The 15921-nt window shown below is 36.8% G+C and overlaps 1 protein-coding gene across 3 annotated transcripts in view; it reads left to right on the top strand.

Moving 5' to 3' along the window:
- Arhgap29 (Rho GTPase activating protein 29) overlaps window positions 1-15921 on the top strand; it is a 66809-nt gene that overhangs the window by 13810 nt on the left and 37078 nt on the right. For 2 of the 3 annotated variants that reach the window (XM_021645008.2, XM_021645007.2), the window contains exons 2-3: window positions 3676-3912; window positions 13538-13672. In XM_021645008.2, coding sequence (XP_021500683.1) covers window positions 3708-3912; window positions 13538-13672 — 340 coding nt within the window. In that variant the 5' untranslated portion in view covers window positions 3676-3707. The remainder of the gene's footprint in view (window positions 1-3675; window positions 3913-13537; window positions 13673-15921) is intronic. The other variant, XM_060392804.1, reaches the window with a different exon arrangement.

Below are 15921 nucleotides of genomic sequence, written 5' to 3'. Positions count from 1 at the left end.
GCATGGGAAAGTAGTGTATAGAACCTTTCAAAGTGCATAATGTCCAGATTTTCTCACTGTCATAGTTCAATTACAAAACTGTGATTTTAATTTTAAATATCTTTTCAATTGTAATGTTGTTCCTTTTAAAGTTTTAAATTTAAGAACAATTTTAAGGCATCCTAAAATTTAGTATATTTAATATAATGCATGTTTCAGGCCTTACCCCCTATGTGTGTTCATATTAAGGACCAAAAAATTGCTGTTCATTTTGGAAATAACACACTTAATGAGTAATTTAAGGTTTAAAGGTAGTTTAGTTATAAAAAAGTATATTCTTAAATAATTTGAAATTAATAAAAGACATTGAGTTAAAGGAATCTTTAAAGCTATTAAGAGGTAATGAGACATCCTATTTACAGAATTAGATGTAATAATAGAAATGCAACACTTCTTAATCCCAGCACACAGAGGCGGGTGGATCCCTGTGAATTCAAGGCCAACCTGGTCTACAGAGTGAGTTCACGGACAGCCAGGACGTCACAAAGAACCCCGTTTTGAAAATACAAGACTAAATAAGTGAAATACAACTTTGATTTTTGTTTTATGTAATTTTGCACAAATTTCATAATTCATATGCTTATTTTTGAGAATCTAAAAGATAGATTTTTAAGTACTTTCCCTCTCAAAATATTGCAACCTAGAGTTATTTTTTTATTTCTATAAAAACTATTAGAGTAAATAAATCCATTCATTATTAATCTTGCTAAATCATTCATTATGCAGATAGTTTCAAAGAGGGCATCTTTTATATGCTTACTGTGGTGTAAGCAAAAAATTACAAGGTTAGCAAATGGCGTGGTCTTGCTGTCAAGATTGTAGTCTAGATAGGGAGGGAATCATGAGATAAGGCATCTAGTTGAATAGTAAATACAAAGTGTAAATTTTGGACACCATTAAAGGACTACTGCAGGTTCTGCTCTGGTTTGGTAGGAGTGATAAAGGGGTACCAGCGGTACAGGAAGATTTCTTTTTCTTTTTTTATTTTTATTTTTATTTATTTATTTATTTTCTCGAGACAGGGTTTTTCTGCATAGCCCTGGCTGTCTTGGAACTTGCTCTGTAGACCAGGCTAGGCTAGAACTCACTGAGATTCTCCTCCCTCTGCCAAATGCTGGGATTAAAGGCTGTTGTCACCAACACCCATCCAGGAAGATTTCTTTAAGAAAGTGATTTTTAAGGCAACAGCAAGTAAATCAAGGAGGGAAGAGTGTTCCAGTCAGTTAAAACCTTACATAGTGGACGGTACCTCAGCTAAACAATGGTTTTCAAGGTGCAGAGCTATATGTAAGGCTAGTTTAGTGAGTTGCAACTAGCATTTTAAAAGATGAACTAGGTGCTAAAGAGAGAGCTCAGGGGCTGAGAGCACTGTTTGAGAACTAATGTCAGGCTGCTTACAACTACCTGTAACTCCTGCTCCATGGGATTCAGCTAGCTTCTCTGTCCTGCTTGGGCATCTGCATTCACATGCATATACAGACACATAGACACACAGACACATACATGCACCTAACTGAGAGTAAATAAAAATAAATAAAACACGAAATAGGATAGAATAAGAAAATATGTAAGTATATCACATAGGTCCTTAGAATATGAGTTTTATGAAACCTAAGTGCCTTTGTGCATGCACTATACACAAAAATGATATGTTGAATGTGTGTACTGGTCATGGTGCATAATTATTTCACGCTGTGGTTACAATAAAGAGGGGAAAAGTCTAAAAATGAAAAGGGTGTGTGTTGTGAAATGTGAGTCCATATTTCTTTGCAGAGGGAGGTAGGAGCCAGCTATCATTTTGAACTTCATAGACCATCACATTTACCTCTGTCCTTCTGAAAAGTATTAAGCAAAGAAAGGAATACTAATAGACTTAGTTTCAGAGGTTCATGGCACATAAGTGAAAGTACACAGATCCTTAAAAAATTAGCATAGTAGCTTAACAAGAAATAATGGTAGTTCATTAGTTTGGAAGCAGTAAAAGTAAGAATGAATAAATTAGAGAATTGCAATTGGGAACTACAAATCTATTATACTAGGTATAGTGGATAAGCAGTATTTCTTACATATACCAAAGATATTACTACATAAAAATTTCTACTATAGATTTCATGGAGGTCCTCAGTTCTATCCTTCTGGAAGTATCCAAATAAATACTCATAGCATATTTGGGAAACTTTGTAATGATGTTTGAGCTAATTTAATTCCCCTTTTAAATTTTTTTAAAATTTAATTTAATTTTATCTTTTTGTTTTCTATGTCACTCTGGCTGTGATGAGACTCACTGTAGATCAATCAGGTCTTGAACTCAGAGATCCGTCTGCCTCTACCGTGCTGGGATTAAGAGCATGACTACTACCACCCTGCTATTGCCCCCCCTCGCCCCCCCGCTTCTCTTTCTCTCTCACTTTTTTAATGAGACAAGGTCTTTCTACATAATTCTGGCTGGCTGTCCTGGGACTTACTACGTGGTTCAGGTTGGCCTTGAACCCACAGAGATCTTCCTGCCTCTGCCTGGGGAGTGCTGGGATTAAAGAAAGGCATGTGCCACCACTGCCTAGCCCTCCTCTGTTGTTTCTTTTCTGATTTCAAGAGATACAGCCAAAATTGGGGCTTTCAATTTTAGAACAATTATTTAAAGATAAAAAGACAAAAAAAAAAAAATGAGTTCCAGTAGATCAGGATTAGATGTATTAACAGAAACCTCCCCTTTTTAAATTTTATTTTGTGATCTTTCTTGATCTTCATATGAGCCTGTAAATTAATTGAATAGATTACACATCTGGAAACTATTAGAGCTGAGATTAAAATATAAATTTTTCTTATACCAAATATTCCCCCTTTACTATATCATCCTGAAATTATGAAAAAAATTACTCTTAAATCATAAATTTATTTGTCCAGTCAAGGTATGTGAGATTACTGGACATTCTTAGAGCTGCTTTCAAAAAAGAAATATTCTTGATAAGCGACATACATGTGCATGTATATGCATTGAGAAAATTATTCTAATTGAACTAATGTGTTGAATGGACATATCTGTATCATTGCCTCATCTCACGCTGACAGTAATCTTTGGAGTAGGTGTTGTCAGTATGTTTTCCATAAATGAGCATATTGCAGTGAAGAGATGATTTAACAGTTTGCGAGTGAGGTCATGCAGTAAGTGGTAGAGGAAGATTTTGACAATATTTCTCTCAAAACATTTCAGTTTTAGTTTTGAAGACAATTCTGCAAGGGGAAATATGACTGTGTGCTCAGTGATGCTTTGAAATTATCTTCACAATGAAGAAAAATTAGCTAAGTAGTTAAGGGCACAAAGTTTGGAATGATGGCTTATATATAGGTTTGAACTTCAGCTATCAGTTGAGGATATAGAGGCACTTCAGCCTCTGAAGATCAGGTTCCTTGCACTGTGAAATGAAAAGAATGGTTGCTTGCACGTCCCCGGGTTTGCTTAGCATAGAGTTGTCAGAATTGTAGACACTCAGCGGCAGCTGCTGTCATTACTAGCTCAGAGTTCCCTTATCTAAAACTAGAATGCTGAGGTGGGCAGTGGGCTGTTTATGAAACCTAGTATTATGTTTCTTGGCTGATGTGGTATTTTTCCCCCCTTTTGTTTCTTGTCCCCTTAAGGATTTCAGTTTTTCTGACTGTTAAAAGAGAGGATGATTGCTCACAAACAGAAAAAGACAAAGAAAAAGCGTGTTTGGGCATCAGGCAAACTCTCTGCTGCTATTACAACTTCTGAAATGGGGCTCAAGTCTGTAAGTTCCAACTCCATTTCCGACCCGGAGTACATCAAGGAGCTGGTGAATGACATCAGAAAGTTCTCCCATATGTTGCTATATTTGAAAGAAGCTATTCTTTCAGGTTGGTCAACTTTTCTCAGTATCCTTCCTGGCTAGTGCATGAAACTTAAGTGCTGACCTAGTTATGGCTCAATATGTGTGCAAGGGCAAGAACAGGACATTCTTCATTAGTTCTTTCATGCTTTCCCCCTAAATGTTAAATGCTTACAATGTCAACATTTTTGTTATCAGATAACAGTACAATACATAATAAAAGCCTTGTAAGTGTGAGGGAACAAGAGCACAAAAGAAAAACTAGTTTTGGATTTTGCACAGTTGATTTCGAGCTGGAGTTTTCACACTTCTGCTACCAGTAATACACTTACTGATTGATGATAAGCAGACCAGCCTTTGTAAGGTACATCGCTGATACTTTTCTCTGAAATTTGCTTCTCATCTTCTTGCCAAAATTTAATCCAAAATGACATTTCAGTGACTTTTTTCTTAATAATAAACTTCATTATGTTTTGGAGATCTATAGTCTTGAAATAAGGAAGAAACAGAATTTATTCTCTTATCCAGTTAAAGTGGGATTTGAGTCTCCTGAAGCAAAGAACTGTACATCTCTGCCTTGATTTGAGAATCTCAGTTTTTCAATATCCACATTTGACAGTCAGTGACAATTAGTGGGTCAGAGGCCATCCTCCTCTTCAGTGATAAATGGCAGTTCACAGTGGCATCTCTAGACATAGCGAGTGAATATCTCTGGTGTTTATATGAAGCCTCTTGGGCCTTCCTAGAAATTTATCAGATTTCAGTAAATATGTTTGGGCATATAACTAAAATGTTTGTTTTCAAAAACCATATCTTATGCTTATACTGAATTTTTCATTCTAACCTAAGTATAATTTTCAGGTTGAAATTCCCAAAATAATTGGACTGAAATGGAAGGTTCAAAATTTTAATACTTAAATTTGCCATTAGGTATTGTTCTTTTGAGATTGTCTTAATATTAAAGAGGTTCCTCACAGCCATGTTTATTTTAATAGCTTTATCTTGAAGTCTAAGTATGGATGACTGGATGACAGTGAAGCCAGAAAAATGTCCTAGCCACATTATTATTCTCATAATGCATCTCAGCACAATAGCAGACCTGCCATTTATGGCTTTGTAGTAAAGCCTTGTTTGAACTAGGTTACTTTTTAAGTTGTTATTTTTGTTCTTTTCGAAGTATAGTTCATTACTGGTTGATTTTTAAATGCTATTTAAAATAATATGTTAGATAATAAATTATTCACCTTAGCTTATGGTAGGGTATAATTTGATGTTTCCATTTAATTAAGTTTTAGTTAATATAAATGAAAGTTGTGTTAGAATTTCTACTGGTATGTCTTTTTCTTGGAAAATTTATATTCTTTTAGATCCACATCTTGTATAGTTTTCTTTTGTTTCACAGATTTAATAAGATATTTTAAAACAAGTTGTATCACTTTTTATCTTTTAAAAAGTTTATGAGTTTCAATATGTGAATAGACAATCTAGACTAAGAAGATTCTTACTGGTCTCAGTAAGAAGGAGTAAAGTGGTTATAAGATTCAGAAGGAGACTACTATTTGAGATAAAAGGGTTCTTGTAGCCCAGCAGTAGAGGCGCATTCCTTTTTAATTCCAGAACTCAGGAAGCAGATTTCTTGAGTTCAAGGCCAGCCTGGTCTACAGAGTAAGTTCCAGGACAGCCAGGGCTACACAGAGAAAACCCTGTCTCAAAACAAAATAAAAACAAAAAGCCAAACCAAAATAAAGAAGTGCATGTGGAAACAGACTTATTCAGCGAATTATAATTTAAAGATTGGTATGAAAAAATAATAATAAAAAATGGTATGAATATTATTCTTTTAGTTAGAAAGCTAGTACTTAAGACAATAGATAATTGCTACCACATCAAGCTATTTATTTATTTACTTACTTTACAGTCTCCACTCCCCTATTCCTCAGAAAAGGGGAGCCCCACCCACCCACTCAGCTCAAGTTCCATCAGGACTGAGATTGAGCTTATCCTCCTCTTCTGTGATCTGGCAGGACAACCCTGCCAGGGGGGAATGATCAGAAGGCAGGCAAAAGAGTCCCCCTCCTCCTCCCTTCCCTTCACCCCCAGTCCTCTTCCTAGGGGATTCACATGAAGCCTGAGCAGCCATTGTTTCCATCTGTCTAGGAGGCCTAGGTCCAGTCCTCGCATGGTCCATGGTTGGGGCTTCAGCCTCTGCAAGCCCCTCTGGGCCCTGGTTAGTAGGCTCTGTTCTTGTGGGGCTCCTGTCACCTCCAGGTCTTTCCATTCCCCCCCCCCCCCCACTTTTCCACAAAATTGCCTACATTTTGCCCAATGTTTGGCTCTGAGACTCAGCCTCTGTTTTGATCCACTGCAGGGTCGAGACCAGCTATCCCAGGCTCCTGTCTGTGAGCACAGCAGAATATTGTACCTCAAGCTTTTAAATTAGGTTTTGTTTTTTTAATGAAGTAACAGTGTTATGAGTTGTCTGGTGGTGGCACACGTCTTTATTCCCAGCAGTCTGGCCTAGCCTAGTGTACAGAACAAGTTCCAGGACAGCCAGGGCTACACAGAGAAACCCTGTCTCAAAAAAACAAACACTAAACAACCAAACAGTGTTTAGAAAGGTGTCCGGTGGATAAAGTACTTGCCTTACAAGTATGAAAATAAGAGTTTGGATGCTCAGAGCCTATGTAGAAGCCAGGTAAACATGTTGGCCACCAGTAGTTCTAGCACTTGGGAGGCAAAGACAGATACTAGGGACAAGCTGGCTGGACTAACTGACCAGTGAGCTGTGTTCAGTAAGAGACCTTCAAAGTGGGCAGAGCTCAAAGAAGACACCCAAGGTCAGTTTGAGACCTCCATACACAGCAGACATGTGCATGTGTGCACCCACACAGCATGTTAATGCCTGTGGAGCAAGAAGAGGCAATGGAGAGAGATTGAAGCTGAACAGAGTTCAGAGTATTTCTCTTCAAGTTTTGTGATACATTTGACAGTGTCCCCTCTTTCCCTGTTTGTGTGTGTGTGTGTTTTATGACAAATTTTGCATTGAAGGTTCCTAGGTAGAGTTATGAGACTCGTTTTAGTAGTTGAAGAACTAAGTGATTATCAAAGGCCTCTGTATTCCTAACAGATGGGAAATAATGTAGTTTCACTCGCCTAGTCTCCCCACCCCCACACCTCATGCACATGCTCTAGCTACTCTAACTTTATAAATAAGTGAACTCCTTAGCTGAGGACCAAACCCTTACTCCGCCTAAGGTAAGTGATGGTGATTCTCCTTCCACCACCCATCTTCACGGTGAGGCTCCCCTGTAGTCTCACACAGTAACAGGTGTGGAATTTTAAGTTTGGAATTTCTGTCTAGTATCATTAAGGTACATTATGAATAATTATGGAGATAAATTGTGCATCCTACATTAAAAGACTGAAGGTACTCATTATGCATATATACTTTGCATTTAATTGTGGATTTATATGTTTAATTGTCTATTAGAATATATGTAACATAAGTCCTAATTTAGGTTTATGGTTGCTTCCCTCCATAGGAATAATCTATTCTGCTTTCCAAATAGCAGATTCACAAACACTCTCTTACAACTTTTAGAAAACACTTACTTTGTTTGTGTAACTTATTTTGACTGTGTATATACCACATGTATTACTTGCTCACAGAAGCCAGAATAAGATACTCCTGAACTGGAGTACCAGACAACCAGTATCAGCTACTTGATGTGGGTGCTGGGAACCAAGCCCAAACCATCTGCAAAGAGCAGCAAGTACTGTTAACTGCTGAGCCGTCTCTTGCGTTTTATGAAGTAATTCTAAAGTATGCCTTTGTAACATATCCTGGAATCTGGGAATTTAAATTTTTTAAGCCTTTTAATTACGTAAAAGGAATACTGCAAAATTTCTGCTGCTTCATGTTTGAAAGTGTAGAATGACATAAGACATATTTGAAGGAAAAACAAGTAGTGATTATTCTTGTAACTTTCCTTTTTTGTATGTAACAGGATTTTAAATGGATTTTAGTCAGTTTACCATTCTAATTATGGTAATTTGTTCTTTAGTTTTTGTTTTGTTGTGTTGTGCTTTTTGGTTTGAGACAGGGTCTTACTATGAAGCTCCAGTTGGCTCTGAACTAGTGACTCCTTCCTGAGCCTTTTACTAAGAGAGATTACAGGCATACAGGCTCCCTTTTTTGCCTTTTCTCTTCTCTCTTTTTTTTTTATTTTTTTTATTTTTTTTTATCAGTTACATTTTATTAACTCTGTATCCCAGCCGTGTCCCGATCCCTCATTCCCTCCCAGTCCCTCCCTCCCTCCCTCATCTCCACCGTGTTCTCTTCTCTTTTATCCTTAGCTTTTTTGTTTTTTAAATAGACAAGGATAAAAGATAGAAGTTTATTATGAAGCTAGGCAAGGTGGTAAACGCCTTTAATCCCAGCACACTAGGGATTCAGAAGCAGGTGGATCTCCTGAGTTTGAACAGGCAGAGAGTTCCAAGGACAGCCAGGGGCTGCACAGAGAAACCCTGTATCTAAAACAAAAAAAATTTTATTATGAGATTCAGATAAACCAGTTATCTATTATCAAATATAAAAAAGAAAAACTTTCAGAGGCTAGAGAAATTATAAAGTTAATTTTATTTTGTAAAACACAACTCTTAAAGTTGTGACTTTAAATTCTAGATTCTAGTTTTGACAGAGCCATAGTCTTAAGAGTTAGCAGGAGTTACATAAAACATTAATACATTAAGTAGCATGGTCTGCTGCGATACATTCTACATGAAATTGCAGTTTCAGTTAACATCCTGGCCTGTAGGTTAACTCAGATTTTTTTCCCCATGTGATGTGTAGGGAGGATGTGTAAAATCTTTTTGAGACTGTTTTTATATTCAGTAGCTAATTGAAAAGTCACAGTCTGCCAAATTTGTAAAATATTAGACACATTAATCTGCTCTCTATGTCTTCTGGTAAATCTCTTTAGATATGGCTTCAAATCTGTCCCTAAGAGAAGTTAGTGTGAACATTACTGGGTGTGGCTTAGCAAGTAGAATAAGTCTGTAAGAAATGCAGAGTGGAATACAAGTAGCTCAGTTACACTTGTACCACTCTTATGATATTTTGGTTTTCTGCATTTGCCTGGAAGGAGTTTATAGAATTTAAAAGCATTTTTGGTAACAACTTATGTAATTAATGGAAGTTAAAGCCTGCTAACTCACATATTGCAGTCTATCTATCATTAATCTATAACTTCTTTAACCATGTGGCAGTTTGTTGTAGACATTCAAAACCCGGACATGTAACTGTAATCCCAGGACTGGGGAGGCTTTGAGGCAGGAGGATGGCAAATTCAAGGTTATACATGTAGCCAGACCCTGTCCCAACAAGACAGCTGCAGATCTAGAGCCAATGCCTGCAGCACAGTCCTCGTTAGGCTTCCTGGTGGTTATCTGTAACTCTCAGCAAGCTATTTCTGTTCCTTATGATTCCTTTACTCTGTCTGCTAAAAGGAGGTATTGGCACTTCCACCACTGGGTTTTCATTTATTAAATGAGTTCTTATATATAAAACTCACAGTAAGTGCTTTAAGTCAGCTGTTATTATTTTTAGAGTTCCCAGGTAGCTAAAGAAAGCTGCTGATCCTCAGGTTTCACAGTTGTCCTATGAATTTTGAAGTCATTGCAGCAGAAAGTAGAAGTTTGCTACTGATAAATTCTGGTGCATTTTGCTTTCTTGTTTTCAGTAAGCTCCCTAGAAAGGGCAAGCTGAACTAACAATACCATTTTTTAAAAAATTGGTTAGTTTTTCTTTTTTTAATCAAGGAAAAAACATTATTTTTTTCATGTATTTACTCAAGCATTTCCCTGAAATGTTTGCAATATAAACACTGTGCTATTGTGTTAATGCCTGAGAATCAGAAAGTTGAGCTGGCTAATCTGTTTTCACTTGATAAGTTGAATGTAGCAGAAAATAAATGCTACAAATGGGTGAAACGATAAATTAAAATTCAGTTTGTCACATTAAAGGGGTAACACACAAACACTGGGATACTATTTTGCTGTTCTAGAAAACTAGTTAAACTTCCTTATTTTTGTATTGTAATATCTTTGGAGTATAAATCAAAGGGTAGACATTACATTTATAATGTGGCTATGTTCAAAATTCCCTTGTATTTTTTTGTAGGACTAAATAATACTAAAGGTAAGTTGACAGATGTAAAAATATTTTAATGCAATTTATTCTATTTGATTTCCAAGTTATTTACGAATATTAATTTTACAATTTTACAATAGATTGAAATTCAAACTTTATGTTTCTTTTTTATTAACCAAATGTGGTACCAGGCTGTAAATATATTTGTGAAGCATCTCTGTGAAGCATCTCTCCTTTCAAAGGCGTTTTGTGTGAACAGCTTATAGATTTGCTTGTAAAAATCTTATTTGTATGCATTAAGACAAAAGGCAGTTTCTTTTTTCTTTCTTTTTTTTTTTTTTTAATTTACTTTGTATCCCAGTTGTAGCTCCCTCCCTCATCTCCTCTGGGACTCATGCTCCCCTCCTCTTCCTTCCCTCTCCCCTGATCCACTGATCCACTGATAGAGGAAGTCCTCCTCTCCTACTGTCTGACTCTAGCCTGTCAGGTCCCATCAGTACTGCCTGAATCCCATGGGCTGGCTAGGTCACCCCATTCATTGATATTCATAGCAACCTTATGAGGTAGGCAAAGGAGATACTTCTATCAGTTCTCTTTTACTGATGAGGAATACAAGTTCAAAAAGCCCAGCATTTCATTTCAAAGAAGTGGCGATGTGAGTTGGTTTTCTTAATCTAAGTCTGGTTTCTGACACATGTAGCAGCTGTCGCAGCCTCTTGCTTCCACTAATTGTGCCACTGTTCTTTGTTTGGTTGGTTTTGCATAGTTTGGTTTTTTGAAGGGGAGATACTTGGTGTTGCTTAAAGGAAATATTTAAGCTCCTGGAAGTTTTGAAAAGTTGGCAGTTGGGTAGCAGGATAGGAGAGCTTTTTTCTTTTTTACTTTTTTACTTTTTTCTTCTTAAAAGTAACTGGAGGTAGCTTTACTGTAAGGGAAAGAACATTTGGTGTAAGTGAAACTTAATTTTCTTTGAACAATTCATGGTACAGATAGTTGAGGGCTTGCTAATTTGTGAAGTTTCTGGTGAAGTAAATTATCAGGATATGCTAATGTCCTAGTATGAATCTTTATGATTAGCCCTCTCTTTACCTTTCTGTTGATTTATAGACAAATTCATATTTATATTAAATCATAGGGAACTAGAAGTATTTAGAGTACAATTTGAGGATTTATTTATGAAATGTATTTTAGGCAGCTCAGTCACAATTTTTCAGTTTGTTAATTTGAAACAATGTCGGTATCTGTAAGGTCTTCTTGCATAGGAAAAGAGGGATTTCAAGTTGGTAAGCCATTTATGCTGGTAGTTACTGGGGTGTTCTATGGCATTAAACTAAACAGAACAAAAAAACCTTCTAGTGGGGAATCTGCTGCACTTAACTCTTAAAGATATTAGATGGGTTTTGACTCACAGTGGTAGATGGTCAGTTTGCTCCCAAGGCTTTGGCGTGTGGTGAGGCAGCGCGTGATGGGAGTGTGGGGTAAAGAAAAGTTGCTCACACCATCACGTCACAGGCTCCGAGCAGAGAAAGGTCTGGGTTTCACAGTTGTCTTCCATGGCACTTCCTTGGTGACTTGTAATTGTTCACTAGTCCCTGGGCCCATCCCCTTCACAGGCCTGTCACTGTCACTTTTCTTATTGATAGTACTGTCAATAAGGGGAACATTTGATGGAGAAGGGAGAATATTTTTTGTATTTTATTGTGAAGATAGTTTTTCTTTGGTTATTATCTTTCATTGTTTCTAAAAAATTTTATTTATGTAATTATGAAGTAACTGTCTTTATAATTTTAATTATTTTTAAAGCTATTTCAATAGAGACAGTATAACAGTAAGAGCATAAATTCTGAAATTATATACTCTGGGTTCAAATTTTGGCTCTACAGTTTACTAACCTGATAAATTTGATATGTTTCTGTATTCTCATATGTAATAATATTTTAACTGTATACTTAATAAAAGTGTAGAACATTAAACGAGACAGTATTTATTATTTTGAGACAGTATTTTCTTTAAATATTTTGGTTTTTTGTTTTTGTAGGGGTTAGGGGAGGGGCATCATATCAAGACAGAGCTTCTATGTGTAGCCTTGGCTGTTCTGGAATTCTGTAGACCAGGCTGGTCTCAAACTCAGATCTTCCTACATCTGCCTCCTGAGTGCTGGGATTAAAGGCGAGTACCACCACACCCAGCTAGCACCCTTCCTTTATACTCTATAAAGCATTTTGGTTTGGATGATAAGTTACAAGGTCACAAGCCTACAGAGGTTGTGATACTTTCATCTGCATATTCTGACCGGAAGTGAACTTGGGTTATATTGGTGGAACCAGAAAGAAGAGTGGTAAGAATAATGCTATAACTTTTGCAAGAATAAGTAGAAGTCTGGATTTCTTTTAATGTTCACCCCAATTTTTTATCATTAACAACGAATTCAACTTAAACAAAAAAAAAAACTACTAAAGATCTGTGTGTCTTATCATAAGTAAATTATATCCCAGTTTTTAAAATGTGCAGCTCAAATGATGTTTCTTATACATGAATCAATTTTAATGTGGGAACCTAACTTTTTTAATTTATTAATATATCAGGCTGTTTTTAGGTATTTTGAGTTTGTTACCATGTTTATTAAAGACAAGGCAGGAATGGCCTTATTTATTTGCTTTGAGAAGTCTCAAGAGCAGGTTTAGACTGGGAAAAATGAAGTAGTGTTAAATTGGCCACAGTGTGTTAGCCTTTGAAATACTTTCATGCTGCTCTTTCTGCTGGTGGTGGTGTTGCTGCTGCTGCTGATGATGATGATGATGATAATTGTGTGCACTTGTGCCACAGAACGTATCTGGAGGTCTGAGGATGACTTTGGGGAGTCGATTCTCTCCTACCTACATTTAGGTTCCAGAGATTGAGTCCAGGTAGCCAGGCTCTCAAAGCAATGCGCACCTTTATCCACTGATCATTCCACTTTGTGCTTGTTTTTTTGTTTGTTTGTTTTGTTTTGTTTGTTTTTGTTTTTGTTTTAAAGACAGGGTTTCTCTGTAGCTCTAGCTGTCCTAGAACTCACTGTTGTAGACCACACTGGCCTTGAACTCAAGAGACTTGTCTGCCTCTGACTCCCAAGTACCAGGATTAAAGGTGTGCACCACCACTGCCTGGGTTAGTCCTGTTGTTTTTAAAACAAGGTTACATGTAACTCAGGCTGGCCTCAGACTCTACATTCCAGAAGGTAGCCTTGAACTCCTACTTATCTTCTGCCTCTACCTTCCAAGTGCTAGACTTACAGGCTTGCACCACCATGTCTGGCCCTGAAAGCCTTAATGAATTGAGTGACAAAGGGTTTTCTGACAGTGCTAAAAATGATATATAATTGCAGTAGTTAAAAACAGAACTGAATGTGTGGTGGGCAGAAATCATGGAAGCAGTGTTTTCTACTTGAAGTATCTACATGTCTTTGTAACAGATTTCTAGAACTTTGCAATGGAAATTAATTTTTAATTTTTTTCTTTTAAAGACTGTTTTAAAGAAGTCATTAATATACGTCTGGATGAACTTCTCCGTGTTTTAAAATCTATAATGAATAAGCATCAAAATCTCAATTCTGTAGATCTTCAGAGTGCTGCAGAAATGCTTACTGCAAAAGTGAAAGGTAAGGAAAGTTTCAGCACTGAGAGTGAAAAAGATCCAGTGACACATTTATGTTTCAGTACAAACTGACTGCTTAGCCACCTCCTCGAGGCATTTGTAGGACTTGTCTGAATAAAGAATTTTTGTAAATTTTGATATATAAACATTCTCACTAAGTAACACCTAAAGATTTCTTTTTCTTAAAAATAAAAATTGCTAAACATGGTGAGAATTCTTACTTCAACCAAAAAAAGACCATGCTTAAAATTTTAGTTTTGGGCATGAGTTCATCCCTTTTAAGGTTGCTTATTGCTATCTAAGGGTCATTTGCTATGTGAGGACAGTGGGGTTGGAAAATGTTCATTTGTAGTGACTCCAAGTGGAGAAAAAGAATGCTCAGTGAGTGTGTGAAAATAAAATTACCATTTAATTTTATCAGGTGTATGTGGAGATATATTATAGTACAAACATATTATTTATGTACTAAACAGAATTGAGAATTAGGACATTAAAATTTTTCTGGGCTACAATATATAAGAAAGACTGAATGAAGGGAGGATTACATAAATTAGGAGATTGTGAGAAATAATGGTCTAGGTAAAAATTGGAGCTGTGAGCTTGAGGTAGAGTGTGGGGTGTGGGGACTGCTGGGATGCCAGGGATCGTGGAGAAGTTTGAACTTGAAGAAGCAGACTTGTGGTAATGAAAGGATGACACCAGCTTTGCAGGGAAAATAGAGGGCTGACGTGAAACCAGGGTCAGAGAAGATAAACTGGAGGAGTGTCTGCCAGCAGAGAGAGAAATCATAGAGTTTCAGAGGTACAAGGTTTAAGAAGTGCTCATCAGAATAAAATGCCACTGGCAAGACAACCTGGCTTCCAGTAATGGCACTATAAAAAGTAGCAGTGATGTGCAGAGAGTCAGGGGCAGTCAAGTAAGAGGTGTTACAGGCACCAAGGTGGCCAGTAAGCTCCCATCATCCATCTTAGATGAAAGACAGACCCACCAGGAGAGGTTATCAGTCCAGAAGTGTGACAGGCCAGGTGCAGGTTTTACAACTGAGCTGTGGTTTCAAGGGTGAGGCTACAGTATAGGTAGGTCCCTGTATGAGAACTTTGGATGTGAAAAACCTGATGACAGTGGTTTATATGTTCATATTGGGAAAGGGCAAGAAGGCAGTGTGAAGGGATAAGGCAGAAGAGGAAATAACTCTTTCAATAAAAATGTAGTTTATATGCTACCAACACACACGCACACACCTCTGAATTAAGGCTTTTCCTGTTTGTGTAGTTTCTTTTTTCTGTTTGAAGCACTGGGAGGGAAAAGGTGGGAAACTGGGGTAGCTTGTTCAGTGACTTTTCTAAATGTGCTTAGTAACCAAATTTGTTTTCAAGTAGATTGTTTACAAGTACCATTTAACTTTACTTAGATAGGGAAATTTGTGTCTATAGATAGTAAATTTTCCGTGCTTGGAAATAGCGACTTAGTTCAATTGTTGTCAGTGGCTATTGTGTGCAGTCAGGATGTCCTGGGGAAGGAGTGCACCCGGCATGTGGCTGGTGTCCACATTCCAGAAACAGACCTAAAGAGAGTACTGTCTTTTCAACTTTGAGGTAAAACAATCTTTTGAATATAATTTCCCAACTTGCCTGTCTTATGCTTAGAATTATTGTCACTATTTTACTTTTTGTGTTGGATGAAATTCAAAGAGGAAGATAGGATTGGTTTGTTGGTGGAAACCTGTTTCTATAGGATTCCAGTCAAACCAAAAAGTGTTAAAAGGGTTTATTTGTTTTGTTTGTTTGTTTTTTGCTTTTGCCTTTGCTTTTGCTTTTGAAGCCCTCCAAAAATATTGAGAGCTCTTCAAGTTGAGGTTAAATCAGAGTTGATTTAATAGTAATTTAGTTTTTCAAAACCTGAGAAGAAAAGAAATAGGTAGAAACCATTTCTGAATACAGGAGTCAAACAGTCTAAATGTGTTGGTATTTCTACCTTTAAGGCAGGAACTTCTTATTTTTTTTCATTTTGGGGAGAAACATCAAGATAGGAACAGAAAGGTGTGGGATTGTCAGAGTCACCTAGAGCATTCCTATAGTCTTAGTCTTTATTTACATTTTTTTAAAACAGCAGTAACCTGAGCATTTGGATGTATTAACTGTCAAATGCAGTTTGCAAAATGAAATTTAAAAAAACCAAAAACATAATACAGTATAATCTCAGGTTGTATAATCTTGTTTGTATTGCCACAGGTTTGAATTCATACAACATTTC

This window comes from Meriones unguiculatus, chromosome 10 (genome assembly GCF_030254825.1).
Source record: "Meriones unguiculatus strain TT.TT164.6M chromosome 10, Bangor_MerUng_6.1, whole genome shotgun sequence".
Lineage (NCBI taxonomy): Eukaryota > Metazoa > Chordata > Mammalia > Rodentia > Muridae > Meriones > Meriones unguiculatus.
Note: the sequence above shows the minus strand (reverse complement) of the source record. Positions and strands in the feature narration are given on the sequence as shown.